The sequence below is a fragment of the Fopius arisanus genome, unplaced genomic scaffold (assembly GCF_000806365.1).
Source record: "Fopius arisanus strain USDA-PBARC FA_bdor unplaced genomic scaffold, ASM80636v1 scaffold00004, whole genome shotgun sequence".
Lineage (NCBI taxonomy): Eukaryota > Metazoa > Arthropoda > Insecta > Hymenoptera > Braconidae > Fopius > Fopius arisanus.
This window is the reverse complement of record NW_011887743.1, coordinates 1,268,140-1,291,743: the sequence shown is the minus strand read 5'-3', so window position 1 is coordinate 1,291,743 and position 23,604 is coordinate 1,268,140. Positions and strand designations below refer to the sequence as shown.

The 23,604-nt window shown below is 38.7% G+C and overlaps 8 protein-coding genes across 10 annotated transcripts in view; 4 read left to right on the top strand and 4 right to left on the bottom strand.

Moving 5' to 3' along the window:
* The window catches only part of slo (calcium-activated potassium channel slo), a 75,523-nt gene extending 60,614 nt beyond the window's left edge, over positions 1-14,909 (bottom strand). Inside the window, exon 1 of the mRNA XM_011313139.1 lies at positions 14,860-14,909. The gene's annotated coding sequence lies outside the window, so the exon portion shown is untranslated. The remainder of the gene's footprint in view (positions 1-14,859) is intronic.
* ash2 (Set1/Ash2 histone methyltransferase complex subunit ash2) lies at positions 62-2,970 on the top strand. Its single transcript, XM_011313278.1, has 8 exons — positions 62-177; positions 331-486; positions 598-776; positions 960-1,132; positions 1,224-1,398; positions 1,724-1,932; positions 2,074-2,784; positions 2,847-2,970. Exons 1-8 carry the CDS (start codon positions 155-157, stop codon positions 2,949-2,951), a joined length of 1,731 nt encoding a protein of 576 aa, XP_011311580.1. The 5' UTR covers positions 62-154; the 3' UTR covers positions 2,952-2,970.
* Positions 2,945-4,003, bottom strand: LOC105271624 (bolA-like protein DDB_G0274169). Its single transcript, XM_011313291.1, has 4 exons — positions 3,813-4,003; positions 3,518-3,729; positions 3,301-3,369; positions 2,945-3,240 (listed from the first exon to the last, which is right to left on the bottom strand). Exons 1-4 carry the CDS (start codon positions 3,832-3,834, stop codon positions 3,160-3,162), a joined length of 384 nt encoding a protein of 127 aa, XP_011311593.1. The 5' UTR covers positions 3,835-4,003; the 3' UTR covers positions 2,945-3,159.
* On the bottom strand, positions 4,094-6,749 carry Cdh23_3 (uncharacterized LOC105271629). Its single transcript, NM_001414555.1, has 3 exons — positions 6,259-6,749; positions 5,302-6,170; positions 4,094-5,241 (listed from the first exon to the last, which is right to left on the bottom strand). The coding sequence occupies exons 2-3, from the start codon at positions 6,147-6,149 to the stop codon at positions 4,824-4,826; spliced, it is 1,266 nt and encodes a 421-aa protein (NP_001401484.1). The 5' UTR covers positions 6,150-6,170; positions 6,259-6,749; the 3' UTR covers positions 4,094-4,823.
* LOC105271634 (cadherin-23) lies at positions 6,844-12,513 on the bottom strand. Its single transcript, XM_011313318.1, has 5 exons — positions 12,282-12,513; positions 11,996-12,136; positions 7,346-11,921; positions 7,179-7,284; positions 6,844-7,005 (listed from the first exon to the last, which is right to left on the bottom strand). The coding sequence occupies exons 1-5, from the start codon at positions 12,352-12,354 to the stop codon at positions 6,916-6,918; spliced, it is 4,986 nt and encodes a 1,661-aa protein (XP_011311620.1). The 5' UTR covers positions 12,355-12,513; the 3' UTR covers positions 6,844-6,915.
* Lsd-1 (lipid storage droplet-1) lies at positions 13,270-16,950 on the top strand. 3 transcript variants are annotated; one of them, XM_011313338.1, is made up of 8 exons: positions 13,270-13,368; positions 14,506-14,654; positions 14,884-15,069; positions 15,335-15,527; positions 15,620-15,789; positions 16,014-16,271; positions 16,482-16,580; positions 16,643-16,950. In XM_011313338.1, exons 2-8 carry the CDS (start codon positions 14,523-14,525, stop codon positions 16,766-16,768), a joined length of 1,164 nt encoding a protein of 387 aa, XP_011311640.1. In that variant the 5' UTR covers positions 13,270-13,368; positions 14,506-14,522; the 3' UTR covers positions 16,769-16,950. The 3 variants fall into 3 exon arrangements, with proteins under 3 accessions (XP_011311640.1, XP_011311632.1, XP_011311649.1); XM_011313330.1 differs by having other exon boundaries at positions 13,272-13,391; XM_011313347.1 differs by lacking the exon at positions 14,506-14,654 and having other exon boundaries at positions 13,272-13,391.
* A 1,108-nt stretch (positions 16,951-18,058) lies between these two features.
* Positions 18,059-20,606, top strand: LOC105271526 (lipid storage droplets surface-binding protein 2). Its single transcript, XM_011313118.1, has 4 exons — positions 18,059-18,204; positions 18,785-19,106; positions 19,724-19,970; positions 20,135-20,606. Exons 2-4 carry the CDS (start codon positions 18,795-18,797, stop codon positions 20,413-20,415), a joined length of 840 nt encoding a protein of 279 aa, XP_011311420.1. The 5' UTR covers positions 18,059-18,204; positions 18,785-18,794; the 3' UTR covers positions 20,416-20,606.
* A 982-nt stretch (positions 20,607-21,588) lies between these two features.
* LOC105271520 (lipid storage droplets surface-binding protein 2) lies at positions 21,589-23,463 on the top strand. The gene is made up of 4 exons (XM_011313105.1): positions 21,589-21,699; positions 22,029-22,384; positions 22,550-22,799; positions 22,990-23,463. The coding sequence occupies exons 2-4, from the start codon at positions 22,061-22,063 to the stop codon at positions 23,247-23,249; spliced, it is 834 nt and encodes a 277-aa protein (XP_011311407.1). The 5' UTR covers positions 21,589-21,699; positions 22,029-22,060; the 3' UTR covers positions 23,250-23,463.
* The last annotated feature ends 141 nt before the right edge of the window (positions 23,464-23,604 follow it).

Below are 23,604 nucleotides of genomic sequence, written 5' to 3'. Positions count from 1 at the left end.
GGAAAAATTATTGAATTTTTTACCGATAAGGTAGGAAAAAAAATTGTTTGTTGGGTGCAAACAAAATAGAGTTGTTTCCTTCAAGAGAGTGGAATTGCTTACGATTTTCGACAATTTTGGTTGTTTACAAATAATTGTGAGGGTTGTTTCAACCATGACGGATGAGAAAATCGTCAGGTGAGTGCGGAAACATTGGATAATTAAAAAAGAGGATGAGATGTGTCTCAGAGCCTTTATAAGGCTTTCCACAGAGGTTATAGAAAGGTTATAAATATTATTTATTTTGATTATTGTTGGATTAATCGATTTGAGTTTATTTTTGTTTTTTAGTTGCACTGAGAAAGGAGAGTCGATCGAGAATAATTCCAGCAAGGAAAATCAAAGTTCTAATGTCGATGAGGAGAAGGAAAAAACTAAAGGAGAAGAAACCGGCGACAAGGGAAATGGACGAAATACTTTGAATGGGGATTCTAGTAATTGTTATTGGTGGGTTAATAAAGGAAAAGGGTAGATAATCACGAGAAGAATGCATTGCGCTTCTGTGTGTTTTTGTCTACGTAAGTGGACAGAGGAATTAAGTTTTTATAATTATTCCAGTGGCAAAGAACGAAACCTGAATATCGCTGAATTATTGTGCGCCAGTTGCACGAGATGGTTTCACGAGTCTTGCATTGGCTATCAGCTGGGAAAACTAGTTCCCTTCATGATGAATTATATATTCATGTGCAAAAATTGTTCTCCATCTGGCCTCGAGAGCTTCAAGAAAAATCAAGCTCGTGAGTAATTATTTCCCGAAAATCTTTCGTCCTACTCGCGTTGAAAATTATATATCCAAAGATGTATCTGAATAATATTCGAATATATTTCCAGTCAAAAATGATGTACCCGAGATATATCTTCGGAATATATATTTACTGTAAACTAACTTTTATATGATTATTAATTCGTTTGGGCTATAGAATTTCCCCAGATGTGCGTCACCGCAATAGCAAATCTACTCCAAGCAGCTCAAAAGGAGCCAGAGCAGCGGATGCTCTTTAATAAAGATCGAGATATTATTCCCTTCATCGAATTACACTGGGAAAGCATGACCACAATGCCGAGGAGAGTTACACAATCTTGGCATGCGACTGTAAGTTCGAGTAGAAATATAAAAAAGGACTCACAATCAAGATTGATGGGCTGTCGACATCCATTCATGTCGAACATTACATTGCTTCTAGATTCAAAGGGCACTAATGAAGGACATTGGCACTCTATTCACCATGGATGAGAATAATACTGATGGCCAGTTGTTTGGATTAACAACACCAGACCTTGTGCTTATTAAACCCAATTACGAAGCTATGATCAAAGGTGGACATCTGAAAATAACTGAGATGGGAGTGCAGCATGTTGGTGAGTAAATCCATCAAAAATTCTTCAATAACTGTAAATTGATCGAATAGAGGGTTAAAACTTTGGATTATCAAGTCCTCAACAGTGCAGACATTAATTTTTGGATGATTTCGTGTATTACATCGTGAATTGCCTTATCTTATCGGTTATCACGGCTTAAAAAAAACATTCGCATGAAGTACGAGAATCGATTTGTTCTGTTTGATCGTCGTGATGTTGAACTACGGTAATTAATTTTTTGTAATACTCTCAGACTGAGTCTTTCACTACAAATATTTCCCTAAAAATGACGAGTGAAATGCGAGATTAATCAATTTTGATGCAGTACCTCTAGGGAGTGGGATCAGAGGGCGAAATGCAAAGCGCAAATTTCCTGGAGAAGGTGCAGGGGCTGGGCCAGGGAAAAAGGGTCGGGGCTCTGATCTGTCCACTCCAAAATTACCAGCTCATGGATATCCTCTGGAACACCCTTTCAATAAGGATGGTTACAGGTATATCCTGGCAGAGCCTGATCCACATGCGCCATTCAGACAGGTGAATAGCTTAAAAAAGAAATTAATTACTGATTTACTGTCTCTCGACATATCACTCTCCGATTCAGAGATACTTCTCGAAAATTTGTGAGTTGTCGAATGAGTTCATTGATTTGGCAAATTAATTGATTGTTGATGTCAGGAATTCGATGAAAGCAGTGATTGGGCTGGCAAACCGATCCCCGGATGGTTGTATCGAGCCCTGAGTCCCAGTACGGTCCTCCTAGCTCTTCATGATCGAGCCCCTCAGCTAAAAGTAGCAGAGGACAGACTGGCTGTCACTGGAGACAAGGGATATTGTATGGTGAGGGCGACCCACAGTGTCTCCAGGGGGACTTGGTACTGGGAAGCGACGATTGAAGAAATGCCAGAGGGATCGGCTACCAGACTTGGCTGGGGACAGGACTATGCAAACCTTCAGGCTCCTCTCGGTTACGACAAGTTTGGCTACTCCTGGAGATCCAGAAAGGGCACAAAATTTCACGAGAGCAGGGGAAAACATTACAGCAATGGTTACGGCGAGGGAGACACTCTAGGATTTCTCATTATCCTTCCGGATACTTATGACTCCTTGCACATCCCGAATACGTATAAAGATCGGCCTCTCGTTAAATTCAAATCTCATCTGTATTACGAGGAGAAAGATCAAGTTCCTGAAGCATTGAAGGCGCTCAGAGCCCGTCCAGGGAGTAAAATAATATTTTACAAGAATGGAATATCCCAGGGGGAGGCGTTTGTTGATATGAACAGAGGTGCATATTATCCCACTGTTTCCATCCATAAAAGTGCCACTGTGTCCGTTAATTTTGGGCCTAATTTCAAATCTCCACCACAAGATGTCACATTTCGAGGGGTGAGTGTTGAAAAAATACGGAAATACCTGTGAATTTGATCATTGATATTTTATATTTTTAGATGTATGATAAGGCTGAGGAAGCGATGACCGAACAGTCCATGGCAGACATGCTTTATCTGAACGAAAACGAGGGAAAACTCAGACTGGACTCATACTCTTTATGACATTAATGAAAATTTTTATTTCGATTTTTCTATGAGTTTTGCATTAATTGGAAATCAATGCCACCGTAAAAAGTTATTACAATTGGTCTTACATCAATCATTTTGAATGATAATTGTATTCGCAATTCTGGTAGATTTTGCAATCGTATTGATGTGGATTATGAAACATGATCTATGGAGTTTGTAATTGTTTACTAAAAATTATTGTCTATTTCCCAAATCCTCCTCTGCATTTTGGACTTGGGGATACAGTCTGACTGCTCTGTTCCCACTGACCTGGTGTTTTCGCCTGTTATGGATAAAAAATGTTAGATATTCTTTTCGTTAAAAGAATTAATCGAGTACTTACTACAATTGATAGTGCATGAACTCCATTCTTCAATTCGTGCTGAAGCAGTTCGTTCACCATTCGATGTCTCTTAAAAACAAAAATAAATGTGGCACGTATGAAAAAAAAATCATACCAAATTTTAGTGAATGTTAGTGAGAGAATTCTATCGGATTTTTATTGAAATTCTATTTTTTCTTAGCTGATTGTATTTAAACAAATTGTAATCGATGATTACTTTTATTGGGGGTTGATCGGTGAACTGTTCTGAGACCACGACGACCTTGAAATGTGTCTCCGAACCCTCAGGCACGTTGTGCATATAAGATTCATTGAAAATTTCCAAAAAAGATGGCTTCAAGCCGTTTTCTAGTTTCACTTTGATGGAATTCTCGACGGGCTTATCAACACCAGTCATCTTTGTTACTGTTCTCAGAATCACGGGGAAGTCTGAAGGAAAACGTTTTCGCAAATCACAACGTGTTTCAATGTCTTTGTAAATATAACCTCGATTTCTCAATGTCTTCACTTACAACGAGATAAGAGTTTATTCATTGATTTATGGTTGAGGAAATATATTCATAGACGGTGACTCCAGAAATTTTATTTTATCCTGTTCCCTCGATTTCCTGTCCCTCCTTTTTAGTTAAGATCCAGTCTTGTCCACTTTTGGTTATTTTTTTTTCCCTAGAATCTCTGGAATCCCCAAGATTTTATACTAGGAATTTCGCGTGACGCATAAAAAATTGCGATTTCCCACTCAAATCAAAGGTCATTATTTGGAATGTGTGGGTGATTCAATCTCAGTAGGGAATAATGATCCGGCAAGTTTAATTACTCAAAAATAAAACACTAATTTTCCACTTCACAATATATAGTACGTCCACTCACAAGATGGCGGCCAGATTACACTCGCGTAATTAACACGAATAAATGGACCCGAACCGCGGGTGAAAAATGGTTTTTAGTATTTTTGAGGGCGAAAAATTTCTCTCAAAATCGAATTTTTCATTTAACCAACGGTTGATTTCACACACATTCATCACCTTGTAGATGATAATAAATTTTTTTTACCCCGACCGTAGCTGCCGATCTAAGGTTCTTCGGGGAAAGAATCGCCACTTTTTCAAATCCGAATTTTCGTATTAACTGAAGTTTAAATAAATAATGGGTCATACTAGTCACTAAAGAGACTGTTCTGACCGCACTGCAGAAATATTCTGAAAATGTCCACAGTGCGATAGCCTTTGGCTGGCGCGAAGCCGATCGTCTGATCATGCTGTATCCGAAATAAAAATAAAATAAAAATGTTACTGTCTGGTTCTTGTAAAAATATCTACTATTACTCTCTCACTTTCAATTCCAACGAGAATTGAACTGATTCAACGATATTGTACGATTTAAATTTGATTTGAGAAAGTCAAAGGAGACGTGTACCAAGATTTTTTTAAATAAACATTTTATCTATAAACTGAGTTGTGATTTTCAAATTATTCAATACCTCAAATCACCTAACATACATCCTACAGTTAGTTGTTAGGACTTTACAATTTTACACCGAATAATCTATCATGAAGTTCCAGAAGTGCATCGGTCATCCTCTCCCTGTAGTATTTCCTCTCGTTGAACGAACCCACAAGCAAAGGTCTCCGATCATCAAAAAGAAGTGCATCTACGCACTCGGATTGTTTTTCGAATAAGTTGCCAATGGCTTGCGTCTCCAACAACATCAACGGAATATTGAATACTCCATGCAGCATGCAAAAGGTTCGGAGTTCCTCGATAGAGTCCAGAAAGACATCGAGTGGTAATATCTTTGCTGGATCTAGACCAGCATCGATCAAAGTTCTCGATAAAGTGTCGTAATAAATTTTGTAAAGTTCGGTTCCATGCTCCTCTCGGAGTTGTCTCGTCGTTGAGAATTGAAAGAAGCAGAGAATGTCGTGGGATGGAGGGTTGTACCTGTAAATTCAATTATGAGGTAGGAAAAAAAAGTTGGCGTGAAGTAAACATCTTCCTCACCTTGCTAACTGAAAATCAATCAAACAACAAGCCTCAGGGCTTCCTTCCTCCCCGTACTTGAACAAGAGATTATTAGCCCAGAGATCTCCATGACAAAGAACATTCTTCATCTTCTTAGAAGGCTCAAGTCTCTGCACATGATTCCTCGACATTGAGATGATCCTCTCCTTGAACTTGGTTTTTGAAACATCATCAAGTGTATCTAATAAATCAACCATAGCGAGGGCTCCGTCAATGGCCGCCTGCAGCCCTCGTTGACCTCTTCCATTCAGAGAATACAGAGTCTCGTGCATACAGTGCGAAAACTCCTCGAGGAGATTCTTCTTGTGCAATTCTTCAAAAATCATTGACTTCGCGTGAAACTTGGCGAGTGTCTTCATGACGACTGCGCAGTGATCAAAATCAAAGGGAACAACTTTATTTTTCATTGTGTAGCCCTCCGGCATCATGTCCTCGAGGACAATAACGTCTCCGCCGAGACCAAAAAAACACTCGGGGATACTGTATTGGTCCAAGCCTCTCAGGACTTCCGGGAAAACCTCTGTGTACAAGGCAACTTCCTTTTTGAAGGATCCGAACTCTTCATTGAATAACCACTGCGGGCTGTTCTCCGGGGGTGGAGTTTTCGCGAAAAAACGGATGATTCGTCTGTCCCGGAGGGGAGCTGAAGAGGCAACCGTTGCTTTCAAGATGAAATACTGTCCCATGAATCCAGTCCCTCCGTCTAAAGGGCTCACGTCATACTCCACGAGAGAATAATTGTCCATCTTATCTTTCGACAGCTTCTTCTTCACTATTTCTAGACACTCCGCATCGTCGAGTACATAATCCTTACCACGATTCTTCATGATGTCTTGATTATAATATTACTATTCCGTGAAGAAAAGAAAAGGAATTTATGAATAATTGTACAGGTCAATTATTTCATGCGAACGATAAACATTTAATCGAACTTACGTGCCTTAACTCGTTTTTCCCGAATTAAAAATGTTTTTTAAAATGCACGAATAGTTTCACGCAGATGAAGACCCAAGACTGAAGTAATGCCAAATAATCGGAGATATATATTTCCTACGATATTTACCGAGACTGACACTTTAATGCACTATGATACCCTAACGATAAAATGCAGACTACATCTAATCTTCAGTATTCACGTGAATTTATAGTACCATTCAAACAGGTCTAATCACGCGCATTGAAAATAGAAATAATTACGTTTTCACGAGGGGCCGTGGATTGTAGCTATTTCCTCCTTTATTGGTACTGATTGAAACTAATATTGAACGCAACTCGCGATTTTACTGCACGGTCATTGACGATGAATGATGGAGTGTCTCGATCGCAGTAAAAAAGTCAGACCGTTAATGTTTGTTGATACGCGTGGAATGTGCATTGTTTGGTACTCAAGGAAATGGCGGAATGTTTGATTTCAATATTTTTATCTTCATAATCATTGTCAACGTCACTGTTGAATAAATTAGTTGAAATTGTTTCGAGTCTTTCGGAATTCACGAAGAAATGCGGACGAAGACAAAAAGGTTCTTTAACAAATTGTCAAATATATATTTTTCATAAATAAAAATCACACTAGTTATAATTCACTGTCTTGATTCAACACTTGTCTTCATGACTTCTCCCGTTGTTGTAAGTCGAATCGAAGGAAAAAACTGGCGGTTGTTGAGAAATCCGCATGGCATTGTCCTTGAAAGAAAGACATGCAGTAGATTAGCTTGGCTGGCGGAAAGTTTACGTAATGTTGGTACCGTTTGTAACGATTATATTCATTACTCAAGTTCAATGCTGTGAGACTGTTGACACGATGGGTTAACTTCATCTTGGCACGTGCGAGTTGAGAGAATTATAATCGTACTTACCAATTGATTTATATCAGCTGATTTTTCCGTCACGAATGCGGTATTTACATAACCGAAATCGGGATTGTCTTCGATGCCGATTAAATCAGAGTCACCACTTCGATAGCTGAAGAGATTTGAGAATGGCATACGTTAGTAGTTATCTCTAATTAAAGACTTTAAATTACCTGACATTATCACCAAAGTCCTCAGCCTTCTTGGAACTGTTCCAAATGGGATTCGATCCAGCCATGGCAAATTGATTAGTTGTTGGAACTATTCCATTCTTCTCTTTTCCAAAGTCGTCCTCTCCGGTCTTCCAATCCACCGCCATTTTATCGAGTCTCTGGGTAAGCTGTTTCGTCCTGATGACATGAATCACAAACAGTGCGATGGTGCTGATTCCAAAAATGATCGTCAACGAGAGCAAAGTCCAGAAAGTCCTATCCTCATTATTTGAATCCGCAGGAATGCTTCCGGTAGGGACATCACTGAGATAAAGTCCTCTAGCTTGAAGATTGGCTTTCAAATTCGTGACCGTTTGGAGATCACTAGAAGCTAAGATAATAGCATCAGCAGCGATAGGAAGATTATCCTTGGAGTCGATAAAGTGAGTTGTCAAGGTCGTAACATTATCCATCACATGATTATTCGAATCGACGCTGCTCTTAATATCATCAACATTGCAGATGTATTTGAAGGTCTTCGAAAATACATCGATTACGAACAGCTTCTCTTGACTGACGAGTGCAGCATTATTCCGGAATGTGAAGACAACTCTATTACTCTGGGAAATTATGTAAATTTGAATTGTCGTTCTGTCGGAATGCTCCGCTGCATCGTAAGCAGCGATTTCGAATTTGAAGAAGCCGGCCATGTTGCTGGTCGCTGAGAACTTCAGCAGAAGATTTCCTGTAAAAGTGTCCAGGAAAAATGGATTTTCTACCGTAGCAATCGAGGAGTCTGTCGTCGACAAGCTATTCTCCACTAGCGAATACCTAATAGTATCATTCAGATCAACATCTGTAGCTTCGACCGTCAAAATAACTTTGTCAAGAACATCTTCAACAGCGACGCCACCAGAGTATAAGTGACTCTTGAACACTGGAGCGTTGTCGTTCTCATCAAGAACAATGACAGAAATATTTAGAACAGCTTTGGAGCGAGGATCTCGAGGAGGTCCGTCGCTATCAGCAGTCGTAATCACTGATATCATCATCTCGCTCTGTACCTCACGATCCAACTCTTGTGCAACTGTGAGGTTTCGTGTTGTCTTGTCCAGAGTAAAGTATTCAAAATCTCCAATTTTGTTGTCAATGAAATAGTAGATCGGTACAGTATTTGATCCGTCATCATTGATTTTATCGAAGGCTGCGGGGATTACCGTCCAATAATCTAAGCCTGTCTTGTTCTCTTTCACCCAGATCTCCCAATCATTTATATCAAACTCCGGTCCTCGAGCTGAAACGAAAATGAGCTTGTTTTCTTGAGAAACTTCCAGAGGCGGATCTCCATTGTCCTTGGCTGTGAGAGTTATCGTATATTGACCATTCTGTTCGATATCGCTCGGCCATTTCTTCAGTTGTAGCTGAGCTGCGTTCTTCCCAGTTTCAATGATTTCGAAGTAATCTTCTCCAGTTTGACTTGATACTGAAAAGGTTACAGTTCCACTGGCTCCGAAATCATCGTCAGTGGCTTTGAACTCCGCCAGCGGTTGCTTGTCGTAAGTCTTCAGCTTCGAGTGAATCGTCTGATCCATACTCAGGGCGATACTTTTACCCGAGGCCGGGAATTTAATCATTGGGTAATTGTAGTTATAATCAGTAACCGTGATGTTGTAGATTCTCGTGTCATTCAAGGGTCCTGGGAACGTTCCGTGGTCTTGGGCATATATTTTAACAGCCCACGTACCGTAGCAGCCCTTCAGGTCACGGGCAGCTGAGATAATTGCTCCCTTCGATTCTTCCGCCCCCAAACTGAATATATTCTCACAGTTCTTTTCAATTTCACTGCTTCCGTCCACCAGGGAACTGCTCAAAAGTTTATAAGACACTTTGGTGTTTTCGGTTGCAGCATCGTCTCTATCGATTGCTTCAATCCTCAGAATTCTCGAGTTCTTCTTCTCATTCTCATTGACCTCCTTCGCTGGATTTCCCAAATCCGGCAATTCCGGGATTTGGTCATTTATATCGTCCAGAATCACTATGATTTCTGTGTCAATCGCGTTCGTATTCCAGGTGACGTCAGTCTGAAGATAATTGTCCCTCAATTTCAGGTTCACGGTGTAACGAGCCGGTCCTCTGTCGCGATCCAAAATATAGCCGTCAGTCAAATGAACTCGAAGAATTCCGTCGAACTTGCTTAGCTCGAAATATTGAAACAGCGCGGGATAATTCTCGTTAATCAGGTACGAGACGTTGTTGTAAGGACTAGTCCGATCATTATCTTTTCCGTAAACAGTAACAACTTCTGTTCCACTCACAGATTTTTCTAAGATGTGAATTGTAGAATTGAATTTATCTCCGAGGAGATAAGGAACTTCGTCGTTCACATCGATGACGTATATTGAAAGCGGGAGGGTCGTATTATTTTCGCCATCCGATGCAATGACTTCATAATAGATATATTCAGATTTCTCTGCATCAATTGTCTCATTAGATTCCACTTTGATTTCACCGGTTTTTGAATCGATACTGACGAGATGATCCTCGGTATTGTTGATGGCTTTGATCGAATAAGAAATCTGATTGAACTCAGGTCCGTCCGCATCTGTAGCTGTCACAGAGCCGATCAAAATATCCGTGATAGCGTTCTCAGTGACTCGAAGAGCTTTAACTTCATTGAAAACCGGTGAGTTGTCATTGATATCTGTAATCTTCAGAGTCAATGAAGCTGAAGTTGAATTCTCGTTATGAACGGTCTTAGTATCTGTCGCTTTAATACTCAAATGGATAACATCGAACTTTTCGTAATCAATTCTACCTGCAACAATGATTTCACCTTCTACCAAACGATGATGTCCTTCGGGATACGTTGCATTTATCATTAAGCAACCTCGATAACGAGTTTCATTAACCGGAACTCCACTTTTTTGAGCTGTCGTTTTGTCCCAGTCGATATTAAACATGAGATCTGCATCGGTGTCCACATCACTCGCTTTGATGATGACTCCAATGGCTGTACCCGCAGGTACTTCTTCAATTAACGAAGGGACATCTGTCGGCAGTATGAGCTTCGGAGGTACATCATTGACATCAGTTACGTTGATCGTCAACGTCGCATACGCTTTATGATCCGCAAGATCTGAAGCCACCACTTGGACAATAACGATCGACATCGTCTCGTAATCCAGGGCATTCTCGAGCGCTGTTGAGATTGCTCCAGTAGTTTCATTAATGGACAAACCTGTCTGTGAGCTCAACTGATGGATGACCCTATCCCCTGCATCCCTGTCTGTCGCCAACATGATGGCTATCAGATGTCCCCTCGGTGCGTCCTCCGGGACATGAACTTCGACAGCACTATTTTCAAAAATCGGGTACTCGTCGTTCAAGTCGATTAAGTTGATGGTGACGATTCGCCTGCCAATGTGCGATTTGTTAGCGACTTCTGTCGCTTCGATTTCAATCTCCATGTTTCTCCAATTTTCGTCTTCATAATCGAGCAAGGTGGCGTTCACGACTGAAATAGTGAAGGTTCCTGATTGGTATCCGCTGTTTGGCACGATCATGAAGGCAGAGCTCCAGTGGTGCATTGACTTATCAATCAGCCTGACTGAGTATTGACCATTTTCAGCGAGATCTGGATCCGTAATGACAATGGATTTGGAAAAGTTCAAGGTCACGTATTTTTCTTCTTCGATTTCTATCTTCAATTTTTCAGGGGCTATCTCGGGGCTGTGATCGTTCAAATCCTCCACAATTACTACTATTGTAGCTTCAATCTTCGACGTGAGATTCTCCTTCTCATAAGCAATCACAGAAAACCTGAAGACTTCCTTCTTCAAGGTATCCCGATCAATGGAATTGATCGTGATATTTCCTGTGTTCGTTTCAACAGAGAATAAATCTCTTTCCTTCGAATTTTCAGGTTCTATTCTATAATTGATCTCTGCATTTATCTGAATATCTCCATCGAACGCCAAGACTGAGAACGTGTGAAGGCTTTTTTCTATTATGGATTGCGAGGCAGCAAGACTGCTCCACACGGGAGGTTCATCAGGCATGTCGATTACCTGAACTGCATTCAATAAATTCCCTTCGTTATTCGCACCATCTTTAGCCTCAAATTGTAGTGTATACGTCGTAAATTTTTCATAATCCAGAGAATTTGTCACGTTCAAATAACCGTTCATCGCGTAGTCATTCCCGGGAATCGGTTCACGAACGAACTCAAAGTTCTGTGAGCCTGATTCCGGAATTGATGTGAAGGTGATCGTGATTTGATCTATCCAACCATCAACATCGGTGATACGGAATGAGCAGTTAGATCTTCCCGAGTAGTTTTCTTCAATCGCACATGTACGTTCCACTGCTTGGATCACCGGAGGATTATCATCGATATTTTTAATATTCAAAGCAACATCTCTACGCAAATTTCCGATGGCAACATCGAATTGGTAGGCTTGCATTGCCGAAGTTTCGTAATCCTGTTTCTTCAGGATGTACAATTCCCATTTACTGGTGACTTCGTTTCTTCTGAATTCCGCACCGAGATTGACACTTTGGCCGACAGAAAATGTCCCAAGTTGAGGCATTGCCGCACCTGTCGAGTTTGATGCAAAACGGAAGCAATCATTTACAGGAAATCGCTCGGTTAGCTTTACACTTTGCACTCACCATTATAATTGACTTGTGCTATACAAACTGGATGATCAACTTCTTCATCAAGGAAAATGTTGGTTATTGTGTCTGCGGAACTCACAAAATCTACCGAAGGGTCGATTGGATTGGGTTTCTCAAAAGGCGGAGACGCCCATTCTAAAACGAGAAGATTAAATAATAGAAATCCAACTCTATCGAACTCTCTATTCACTTTTCGATATTTGATGTAGTCTATTTAAACTCCATCAACGAGAATCAACAGAACATCTGTCGGATATATTGATAAGCAGTTATGACTCACGCGCTTTCGATATTGCGATTGATGCGAAGAACAAACAGTAGATGATCAATCCAGATTTGGGTACAATTTTCATTATAATTACCCTAGAAGCTCTATTCGATGTCTATTCACTTTTAAATAAATAAATGTTTGAAATCTTTCCGAAATTAGTGATGCTCACACCTTTTCATCAACAATTGTTGGATAGCTAGCTTCCTGATCGATACTGAGCGGCGATAAGTGATCGGTAAAAATCGACAACAGACGGACGATAATGATTTTAATCCGCAATCTTATCTAAAGTGGACGTACCGATATAAATTCTAGGTCTCCCATTATTTATAAAAAATTTCAGTCCTAATTCCCATTATCAATAAGAGAATTTATCTTCTTCCGGAAGAACGCTGAATTTTTAATTTGCAAGTTGAAATGAGGAATGACGGGATTGATTTCAGTAGTTGGAAAAAATAATTTCAAGAAACAGAAAAATTCGGATGAAAGACCATTTGATCAGGAGCATTGTCGAGGAATAATCCCAACGACTCAGCTATCTCGAGACATTTTCTGTCACAAAGTGCAATAATAAATCGTTATTATCACGAATCGCTAGACGAGTACAAAAACTAATCGGTTCCAGACATCCATTTTTTGCATCTGTACTCATTATTTTATCTTCTTGCCCGTGCCACGGAAAACGAAAGGGTATTTGCTTTTTTAAAACAATGACCACTTCGAATTGTGTCTTGTACATCACCAATTTCGATTATTCGTTTATCAGTGTTCGTTAGAAAGGATTTAATTGTGGGGGGTTTTATAATTTTAGTTTTTCCGCCCTCCGATCGTTCCCTCGAATTGCACAAAAAGACTAATCAACAGCTTCGTCCACTCAAATCGACGGAAAAATGATAAAAAATTTGATGATTGAGAAAAAATCAATAAAAAATAACGACGAAAGAGTATTGGACGTATTAATCAATGGGGCCATAGGTCGAACTCGATGAGATACAGCACTCGGTCTGTAACTTGCAGTCGACGTCGTGTTCTTCAACGCGACGTACAACGTGACGTTTCAGTGGTATTTCAGTGACATAATTAAATTTCAATAAAGGTATAATTCACGGAGGCAATCAGGTAGATCATTTCAATGTTCAAAATCGAAAGAGATTTCACGAATTATACGTCTGGATTTTTCCCGAAAAACGTAATTCTCAGTAGATAATTCAAAAACTCAACGTTTTCTTTAAAAATATTGTTCAATTTGCTCTCGATTCTATTCTGCATTAATTTTATAGAATTGCAATAGAATTTCGAGACAGCATTGGCTTAAATAAATTAAGACTGTTTGTCTATCTGGAGGAACGGTTAATAATTTCCTAATAAAAAATGTTTTTGATTTGTCAATCATTTTAGTGTTGTGATAATTGTGAGGATGAGGGAACGTGGTAAATTAATTATCCGCGATAACTTTAGATAGACATTATGAATGAAAGGAATACGTGAAGGAAGTGTTGAAACAAGATAATGAAGTAATTAAGAAGCTGATAAGTCAACTTCGAAATGTTTTTGTACATCACTTCCTTCATTTTTCAGATTTTTCGACATAAACGTCCGTGTGTCTCTTATTTCACGATCTATTCCCACAACCGTTCCGCCGCGAAGTCGTCTATATTTTCGTACAAGTTTCGCAATTCTAGTTTCTTTTGTTTGAAATTATATCACCAGGGGGTTGAACCCCACTTGTCACATGTATTTTTAAATTCAATCAGTCCTCTCAGTTTATTGTTTACTACAATGCTTTCAATTTTATTTTTGTCCCCTTGTTAATTGTTATCAAGTCACGCTCGTTAATCACTTTTTATTCCTCGAAGTCAAGTAATTCTTCAATGGATACGATGCACACAATTTCAATTGAAAAATTCGCCATTTAAATTATAGAAATAAATAGCATTTTTCAATTTTATTCAATGATGAGATTGAAATAAATAGCGCAAAGCCCACATCATCTTTATTTCGAGATGTCGATCTCGAATTATCGATGATTGACATAATCTATTCAACATAAACAAATGATCCACCGATAATAATTTATCGGAGACGGGAGAGAGCACTCAGTGTAGGATGAAATACGAAAACCTTAACATCAACTATCGGCCAGGGATTGAAAACTCCTGACCTTTGTTATCTCCTCGACTCTATTACCACATAATAAATAAATTCCGGTCAATTTTTATTTCGCTATTTCCAGCGGTTTCCGTGCCAGAAATGACACGACCACCGCCTCTTGTCAGACGTCACTCTGATCTACCGCTGTTTGAATCTGTTGCCCGAATTTCAAGTCTACCGCTGATTGAAAGTGGCATTACAATAGCAGGAAATGTTTACGAGAAGATTAAGGTAATTCAGTCATCGGTGGTTGCAATCATAAATTGCGTCGCAAGTCAATACGAAAACCTTGTGAATTAGCTAACCAATTCTTTTGGATTTCCATTGATCCTTCTATATTAATACTTGTTTAAAATGTTCAATAGCGGATATTGTATCGATTGAAGTCTATTCGGTAAATTTTGTAGATTAAATTATTGAATTCGTTTGGTCTGACCTTTCTCTGATGCTTATGATGCAGCGATCCAATTCCTTGATGAATTGGAGTCTCGACACCGCCGAACAATCACTGGCGATTGCAACAGCATCTGCCAAACCCGCGATGTTAGTTCTCAATGGTCCAATTACAACTTTGGATCACTTGCTGTGCAGGGGAATGGATATTGTGGAGCAAAGAGTACCAGCTGTTCATTTTCCTCCGCAACTCGTAAGTCAGCGCGTGAAAAACTGTAATTGAAAAACCCAACCATTTGATTATATTGGATTCCATGTACCATATTTCATAATGCCCTTGAAAGTAATCGGAAAGAATAATACCATCGATAAATATTACAAACATTCCCCCAAATTGCAATTACTTGTTTTTTCGATCGTAGGCAGATTTCGAATGTTAAATATTTTTTGATTGAACGAACCTTGACTCGAGTAAGAAAATCATTTCTCAGAACAGTTTTTCTTCAATCTTCTTGTAGTTGTACTGGAACACGCGAGAATATGTGAATAACAAATTCGTGAGACCGGTATTGAAACGTGCCGGGAGCGTCAAGCAAATCGGCAGTCAAGCAGCGGATGCAGCAGCTGATCGACTAGATGGTGCATTGACAGTTGCTGATAAATATGTGGATCAGTATTTACCAGAGGATCCAACAGACAAGTCTCAAGAAGGTAACACCCCTGAAGAGCAGTATATACCTGAAACAAAAAGATCAATACTGATTAACATTGACGTCAATTATAAAATACAATTTCTGGCACAGATGCAAATCCAGTAGGAGCAACGAGTAAAACAACGCGCACTATAATTCACGGTGCGAGATTTTCGCGAAAATTACAGAGGAGATTAACACGTCGCACATTGGCAGAGGCACGAGCACTGAAAGACCAGAGCACAGAGTGTATTCACGTGTTACTTTATGTCATCGAGTTGGTCTGTTGTTTTCCCCCTAATTATAGCATTCACTATCTAGTCAGTCTGATTTTGATCAGTTAGTCGTTTTATTTCATTGAGAGAGATTCATTCGCGCGTGTAGTTTCTGCAGAAAGTAGTATTTAATTACGACTTAATTAATTTTATTAGAATCCTATTTCTTTTTGTGGGAATCTAATTCGAACTTTTTACTGAGGATTAATTGACGCGTGAAAATTTGACAGATTGCAACGGATCCGAAGATGGCCCTGCAGAAGTCGAAGGAGCTTTGGGCTGCCCTCAGTCTTCCAGAGCCTGAAAATCAGGCACGTCCTGCGACACTCGAGCAATTGTTGGTTCTTTTGACCAGAGAATCTGCTCGCAGGATCGTTCACCTGGTTAATGGCACAATGAATCTTGCTGCCAAAGCACCAGGACGCATTGGAGTTACTCTCATGACAGTTTCACATCAATTATTGTCGATAGCTGAAGTCACGCTGAAGGTAAAACTCCTCTATTCCGTGGACATTTGCGATTACCAACTATTATTACCAACTATACCGATCAATAAATTCAGTTATGATTCATCCAATTCGAAAAAAGTAATTACTGTTTGAGTTGCAGCAAATTTTATCGAAATGGGGAGAGATGAACTGAAATTTGAAGGAATTATTTCCAGAAATAGAAGTTTGATTTCGTTTATTATGTCGCAGATGACTCCGGTAATCGGAAAGAGTGAAAAAACTGACGCCCAGATATCGATTCTGCGATCGGCCATCGATCATATTAGAGTAACAACACATTTACTGCTGGTATGGGATGAAAGCCGTATTTTTAGTGAGATTATTAGAAATTAATTTTGGATATTTTCTAGGAACGCACTGCGATATTTCTCGCGGGTCGCCCCAATCCCAAGAAAATGGCGACCAATCAGGTTCACGACAATCACAATAATCATCTGACGCACGTGACCAATCGTTCATCGAATGGAATCGACTAGACGTCGAAAATTTCTCATTAATAAATTTCTAAATCCCAAATGAATGTCGAACATATTATTTTAATTAATCGTGATAAAAAGTGACTAATAACAACTTTTATACGCAGATAAAAATTTCTACACTTGTGCCAAGAAATCTTGTCATTGAAAAAACAAATAGTGCATTGTTAAAAAATAAAGTAAGAAATAATTATCACGACACGTTTTCTCTACATACATTTTTTTTTTAATTCAAAAGAGAAAGAAATTTTGTCAAAATTTTATGATTGTGGATATCAAATAAATAATTTTTGAGCCGTGAGTTCTATCTTAGAAAAATCTTGACATTTCCCCCTAAAATCACTCCTCATTGACTCTATTACCCATTAATGGAATGATAAACGACATTAACAAATCGATTATATGGAATAAGAATGAGGATAAGAGGACCGAGAAAAATCTAACGACTTCGAGACATACGAGTTGTTAGTCTAGACAAAATACAGCCGCCGAGGATTAATGTAATTATCGAAATGCAGATAAGCGGAAAATTATTGCAAATGGAAATAGAACGAAAAAAGGAGAGACATAGAAGGAATTACCAATGTCAGTCGTGCAAAGTAAGATGGGTGCATTTAGTTGGACCCTGGCCGATAAGACTTTCTGTCGCGTGACTCATGTCAGAAAGGATGGGATTTTTCCAGACACTGAAGCCACAAACCACTCCTTCATGTGGTGTTACATATCTCCAAGTTCTAACTTCCACAATAAAAAGAATACGTCATTGGTATTGACTGGCTACGTGACTAGGTTCAATCCAATTATGAGATTATTCAAAAAAGCGGTACAGAGATGCTACCAATCATTTTTGTTTATAGTATTATTTCTTTCTATTCAAATTTATTAAAAATCCTCTAAACTAAAAACGATAATGAATTTTTCGTTAGAACTTTTTTCGGGGAGATAATTATGAGCTACAAAAAAGGTTATTACAAAAATTTCGCTGTCTCCTTCAGTTTCGGAAATATTTCCGAAGGGATAAATGCCTTCATTTCCTTTTCCCATTTTTCCACCCGCAAGGATTCTTGCGGCAGAAATTCATAACAGAATATTGAGCCGCGAAATTATCTGCATGAGACGCTCGACAATTCACATTTGAAGTTGGACTTTGGATCAGACCGACGGCGACACTTTCAGTACTGTCCCAGCAAGTGATTTTACCGTCGTTTCCATTGGCAAGTACAAACCCCTCACGTCGGCGCTCAATCCCTCTCCCTCCTACTCGCAAAATAAAATTAAATCGCCGGCTCAGAACGGCATATTAGTTTCCATTCGCGATAGCACCGACAACTCGTGCACTCGTCTCATCCGTCTTCTCTGGATTTCAAATTTCTTCGAAAGAAATTTGTGATTAATTCAATTGAATCGAGACACTTCTCCCCTCGATTCACCCAAACGTAAGTTCTCTTCATTTAATATTCATTCGTCGCTAGTTTGATTAATCAATTGCTCCGATTGCACATTTTTAATTCAAGTCAGTTGTTTTATACTCGTGTTATCGCGGAATACATAATAAATTATAGGGATTATCGTGTAGCACGCGGGAATACAGTGGCATAAATTGACAAATCATGTCTGACAATTAAATTATTGATTAATGACTGCAGGAAGAATTACCGGGTTTTCCACTTCAATCTTTGAAAATGTAGAATTATTTAGAATTTCGTTACGAAGCGCTTTATATTTTCAATGAAATTTGTAGTATTGAAATCAAGGGAAGGTCGTCTTTGATTTTAAGTCGAAAATCAATTCTCAAGCCAATCAAATAGTAATGTAAATAAACAAGAATTATCCGAGAGTATGTGGAATTCTGTGAAATGATAGGGAGAACGTGAAAGTCTTGGGGAAATTTCTCAGCTCATGTAAAGTGAAAATTTTATTCGCGATCATTCACCTCGGCTGTTACTAATTGTTTAGACTCTCGGTTTCTCCGGAGTGAGCGGTGGCTAGTAATTTCTCTCTCATTCCTATTTTTAGGTAATAAAAAATGACAGCAGCTCAGGTATCATTTCCTCAGATTGAGGTGTTCAATCGTGTTCTCGGGTTACCAGTTGTGGAGCAGGCATTAGCTGTATCAGCATCGACTTATTCACGAGTCAAAGACTCAAATCAACTTCTCCATTGGGTACTATCAACAGCTGAGAATTCAATAACCGATGCAACGAGACGGGCAGTGCCTTTTGCAGCACCAATTGCCATGAAGTTTGAGACACCTATTCATTTTGTCGATGACAAATTGTGCAGGGGTCTGGAGAAAATTCAGGAAAAGGTGCCGATTGTCAATGAGACACCGGAAAACGTAAGTCCGCAGGACCCACTTCGATTCTCAAATTATTTTCTCCTTTTTGAGTTTTGAAGTTTTGAAATCCCCGGTTTTCTCAATTTATTATAAATTAAACGTAATAAATTATGAATTATCTCAGATCGAGATTAATTTTCTCACGTGAGAAGATGTCTTTAAAAGAGAAGAAGATAGATATTCATAGTAAATACAGATCGTAAAATTATGAAACGATTTGAGAAGAGTCCGCGTAATAATCATCCCATAATTTTCATCACTTTGATTTCCTGCTCGTTAAGATGATATTCCAATTACAAAGTTCACTGTAAATGAGGATATCCCAGTATTATAAATGTTTTTTTTTTTCAAAATGCTTTTTCAGCATTCGCATTTAAACACGAGCTTCCAGTTAACTCCGTTCGACCCTGGGTTATCGAGCATTTTGCAATGACTTGGTTATTTAACCGTTGAAGATCCGAAAATAATTTAAAAATCTTGCTGCCATTACTTATAAACAATTCCTAAACAAATATGAATTGATTTTCCGACCCGTGAATTATAAGATTTTGAAAAGTGTCGTTAAGTTTAATTTAAGAATTTCGCCGTTGAATCCATAATTTTGTTGTCTATTCCAGATTTTAGAAAAGGGCTATATGTTCGCCCTGCAAACTGTACAGCCCGCGATGTCGAGGATTTCGTATGCAAACGCCCTGATAATCGCTCAGGCGAATTCCCTGAAAGTACTGAGCTGGAATAAGGCAAATCAAATTTTAGGCAGTCATTATGGAACAGTCGCAGTCCATGGATTGGATAGCACTGCGTCGGTGGTAGATAAACTGATCGACAGATATTTTCCAGCGACTGGAGCGGAGATTGTTGAAGGTAAATAACCCGATCCCAATTATCGCCCCTGAACAAGTCTAAACAAAATAATTACACCTTGTACCTAACAACCAGAGGAAAAGGGACGAGTAGAAGAGAAAATGTAACACCAGAAAAAATTAATTGAGTAAGAATTGATTCTAATTGAACTTCGCTAATTGTAGAGCCAGCATCGTCTGAAGAGGATGCCCTTCTCCACACCCTCCAGACAGTGGGAAGACTATCGAACAAAGCAGCTCGTCGAGTGTATGGGAACGTTGTGTACAATCTTCGCACAATCAACAAAGACAAAGTCAGAACGTATGTCAACAATGTTGTTGAATTTCTACAGATCGCACAGTACATTCACGCTGTTAACGATAAAGTACATAAATTCACTTCTCCGACGAAGGAGTCGTCCCAGAAAAAATCTCCAGAATCCAATGGTCACGTCAAACGAGAGTAGAGACTTCTCTCTTAATTCATAATAAAAAATAATTTGAATAACGAAGAAATAAAACGTTCATTAAATTTGGCTCTTGTGTATTGGCGGAATATTTGAAGGAAATTGCGGGATTTCGGTGAAGAACTGTGTTGTAGAATGATTTGTATAATAATAAGATTTCAGTAAACGTCTCGCTATGTGCCTTGTCTCAATCAATGTCGTTTTATTACTTCGCTATTTGTTTTTGATATGAAAAATTCATGTGATCAAAGGTATCAGAGTTCAATACTTTTATACAGTGCTGTCTGCGTGGAGTTTATATTGATTACAATTGTAAATTGAAGGAAAAAGATTTATCACTCTTTTTCGGAAAGCGTTGTTAAATTTTTTGTAACGTTTTATAAAATTTCTACTGTAACGCATTTTTCTGCTTGTTTAGGTATTTAGTATTATTTTTTCTGAGATTATAAGTTTATAATAAAGATATATTGATATTATAATCTTGTGTACGCTATTTTTATTTTTCCCACTGCCGATCTTCTGATTTAACTTTGTTATGTCATCATTATCATTGAAAGTATGTTATTGAGATTCTTCTCGGAACTTCCTGAGAGAATTTTCTCTTCATTACAAAATATTTATGATAGAAAAAAAAATCGGGATCAACATTTTTATTGCGTTAATAAAAAACGCGGAAATTTCTATAGAGTTCCACCAGAAAACTGCCGGTTCTTATGAATCATCGAAATTTATCTAATTATGATCAATTCTTCATCATTGTTTCATCATTCGCGTTGAAATTACACCGTCATCGCGATCCCAAAACGATGATTAATACTGGAAGTCCACGAGACCAGACGTGTCTCTCAGAAAATCGTAAAACCAGGATCGAAATGACGAAAGTTCGAGAATCGCTGACCCCCACGTCACATCGCAGATACGTGTCTGCGCATATTCCAACTGCGTCACTTCATTCTAAAAATTTCGACCTATCATAATTTCTCAAAATCATTCGCAATTGAAATAAAACTTCTCTATTCCGAAATTCCCTCGGAAATCTACGGCGCATTGTACTGTAGGCATTTTCCTGAATGCATAGAACCACATGTCTCGATTTTAATGATTATCTCGGATTGATCGACAGCATTTCTTCATGTCATACGGGCCTGAGCGCAATCCCCTCTTCTTATATATCTGTATTACCACGTAATACACCGGCCATAAGACTCAGTAAGTTCTCACGAGTCGTGGATTATACACATCATCTCGGCGGTTTTACAAAAAAACGACTGTCAATTCATCAAAGTACGTATTTATAATAATTATTTGAATTAATACCTAAATATCCAATTATTTCCGCTACCAACTCGTAAAATCGAATATTTTCAAAAATTGAACATTTGCAATTGAAAAAAATGACAACCAATTTTTTACGTCATTAAGACGGTGAAGTTTCAAATTTTTTGGCACATCGACGAAAGAAACATTTGATGGATTAATTCTGATGAATTTCGAATTGAATCCGGCAGTTGACAAATAATTTCGATTAGATAAAAAGTTGTCATGAGCTGGCTTTCACGCTGCGTTCAAAGTCCAACGGCAATCCATAAATTGACTTATTTCAATATTTCAAGAACGGAGGGACTATTTTTACACGAATCGAAAAATGGCAGAGCAAATACCGAGTCCAACGAAAGATGGTCCCCAATTGGAAGTATTGAATCGAGTGAAGAACATTCCAGTGGTCAGTACAGCAATTGAAAAAACTGGTTCGACGTATTCGTACGTCAAGGGCTCTCATCATCTCGTGAATTGGGCATTGAATCAAGCTGAAGCGGGTATAAACTATGCTGCTGCCACTGCAGCGCCAATAGCAGCACCAATTGCTAAGAAATTTGAAGGGCAAATTAACAGCGTTGATCAAAAATTGTGCCAGGGACTGGACATCGTCGAGCAAAAAGTGCCGATGGTCAAACAACCACCCAAAGAAGTGAGTAATTCCTCAACAACCGGCATAGATAAATCATTCAATTACTCCTTATCTCTACTGAAATCAGTAGAAGTTCTTCACTGATTCAACTCCAGTATCAAATAAAGTCGGAGGAAATTCCGACCGAACCCTCCGTGCTAAACTCATAAAAAGGACTGATTACAGATTTACGATGCGGCAAGGAACGTAATGAGCACTTCTCTCCAGCCTACAATTGAAAAAATCACGGCCGTTAAAGAATCAGCGACTCACCAAGCATCCACTGTTAAAGAAATCAGTATCAACAAAGCCAATGAAATTCTTAACACTCACTACGGCGCACTTGCAGTTCAAAGTGTTGATAACACAAGCGCACTTGTCAACAGACTTTTAGATCACTATTTTCCACCGGTTGCCGCAGAAGAAGCTACACCAGGTAATTATGTTGAAAATTAATATCACCACCTAATAAATGATCTGAATACAATCATTTGGAAGAATTCATGAAAAGATTTCATTAGGAAGCAGATCGTTAAGCTATGAGCAACGATAATTGCACTAATTTCTGAAAAATGCAACTGCGGAATGTAGAGAAGAATTTATATTGTAATTCACGTTCATTACAGCACCCGTGTCAGCTGATGAAAATAAAGTACTGCACACTGTGCAAACAATCGGTCAATTATCGAGCAAAACTGCGAATCGCGTGTATCATTCGGTCACTGCGCAACTGAGAACGGTAAAGAGAGAGGATGTTGCTGCCTACATGCAGAGTGTCGTTTCCATCCTGCATTTGACGAATTTCCTGAATGGAGGAAAGGGAGAATGTACTCCTGAATCACCCACATCATCTACCGAAGAGAAGAAAGACCCGCAGAAAAAATGAATGATTACTGAATCAGCGGGCCTGACCCGATCAGCTTAGTTTTAGCTGATCGTCAATATTAAGATAAATTTTATCACTCTGATAAACACTGTACTGACAAAATGTTCATAAAATTGACAATGGTTAATTGATAATCAATTTTTCGATATCTATGTTTGTATTTTATGTAAATCTTCCGCACATGTGCATTAAAATTATTTTTCTGTACCAATCAGATTTGCATTATTTTGTATAGAGTGATATTAATTCTGTTGGACTTCGATTACTATATTTTCCCACTTTTTCCCCCAACAGCCGATTTCGTCAGAACTTCCGTAAAAGTTTGACTGATGTCACAAATAAATTGAGATATACT

What these genes read in the sequence shown, in the direction of transcription:
- ash2 (XM_011313278.1), top strand. Translation starts at nt 155, where the DNA reads ATGACGGATGAGAAAATCGTCAG. An exon ending in ACGGATGAGAAAATCGTCAG is followed by an intron (nt 178 to 330) that starts GTGAGTGCGGAA and finishes TTTGTTTTTTAG; the next exon opens with TTGCACTGAGAAAGGAGAGT. An exon ending in GATGGGAGTGCAGCATGTTG is followed by an intron (nt 1,399 to 1,723) that starts GTGAGTAAATCC and finishes ATTTTGATGCAG; the next exon opens with TACCTCTAGGGAGTGGGATC.
- LOC105271624 (XM_011313291.1), bottom strand. Translation starts at nt 3,834, where the DNA reads ATGAATAAACTCTTATCTCGTT. An exon ending in GAATAAACTCTTATCTCGTT is followed by an intron (nt 3,730 to 3,812) that starts GTAAGTGAAGAC and finishes GTTTTCCTTCAG; the next exon opens with ACTTCCCCGTGATTCTGAGA. An exon ending in CCGATCAACCCCCAATAAAA is followed by an intron (nt 3,370 to 3,517) that starts GTAATCATCGAT and finishes TTTGTTTTTAAG; the next exon opens with AGACATCGAATGGTGAACGA.
- Cdh23_3 (NM_001414555.1), bottom strand. Translation starts at nt 6,149, where the DNA reads ATGAAGAATCGTGGTAAGGATTATGTACTCGACGATGCGGAGTGTCTA. An exon ending in ATTGATTTTCAGTTAGCAAG is followed by an intron (nt 5,242 to 5,301) that starts GTGAGGAAGATG and finishes TTGAATTTACAG; the next exon opens with GTACAACCCTCCATCCCACG.
- LOC105271634 (XM_011313318.1), bottom strand. Translation starts at nt 12,354, where the DNA reads ATGAAAATTGTACCCAAATCTGGATTGATCATCTACTGTTTGTTCTTC. An exon ending in GACTTTGGTGATAATGTCAG is followed by an intron (nt 7,285 to 7,345) that starts GTAATTTAAAGT and finishes AAATCTCTTCAG; the next exon opens with CTATCGAAGTGGTGACTCTG. An exon ending in CAGCTGATATAAATCAATTG is followed by an intron (nt 7,006 to 7,178) that starts GTAAGTACGATT and finishes CTTTCTTTCAAG; the next exon opens with GACAATGCCATGCGGATTTC.
- Lsd-1 (XM_011313338.1), top strand. Translation starts at nt 14,523, where the DNA reads ATGACACGACCACCGCCTCTTGTCAGACGTCACTCTGATCTACCGCTG. An exon ending in TACTTTATGTCATCGAGTTG is followed by an intron (nt 15,790 to 16,013) that starts GTCTGTTGTTTT and finishes AAAATTTGACAG; the next exon opens with ATTGCAACGGATCCGAAGAT. An exon ending in TAGCTGAAGTCACGCTGAAG is followed by an intron (nt 16,272 to 16,481) that starts GTAAAACTCCTC and finishes ATTATGTCGCAG; the next exon opens with ATGACTCCGGTAATCGGAAA.
- LOC105271526 (XM_011313118.1), top strand. Translation starts at nt 18,795, where the DNA reads ATGACAGCAGCTCAGGTATCATTTCCTCAGATTGAGGTGTTCAATCGT. An exon ending in TCAATGAGACACCGGAAAAC is followed by an intron (nt 19,107 to 19,723) that starts GTAAGTCCGCAG and finishes TGTCTATTCCAG; the next exon opens with ATTTTAGAAAAGGGCTATAT. An exon ending in TGGAGCGGAGATTGTTGAAG is followed by an intron (nt 19,971 to 20,134) that starts GTAAATAACCCG and finishes CGCTAATTGTAG; the next exon opens with AGCCAGCATCGTCTGAAGAG.
- LOC105271520 (XM_011313105.1), top strand. Translation starts at nt 22,061, where the DNA reads ATGGCAGAGCAAATACCGAGTCCAACGAAAGATGGTCCCCAATTGGAA. An exon ending in TCAAACAACCACCCAAAGAA is followed by an intron (nt 22,385 to 22,549) that starts GTGAGTAATTCC and finishes GACTGATTACAG; the next exon opens with ATTTACGATGCGGCAAGGAA. An exon ending in CGCAGAAGAAGCTACACCAG is followed by an intron (nt 22,800 to 22,989) that starts GTAATTATGTTG and finishes CGTTCATTACAG; the next exon opens with CACCCGTGTCAGCTGATGAA.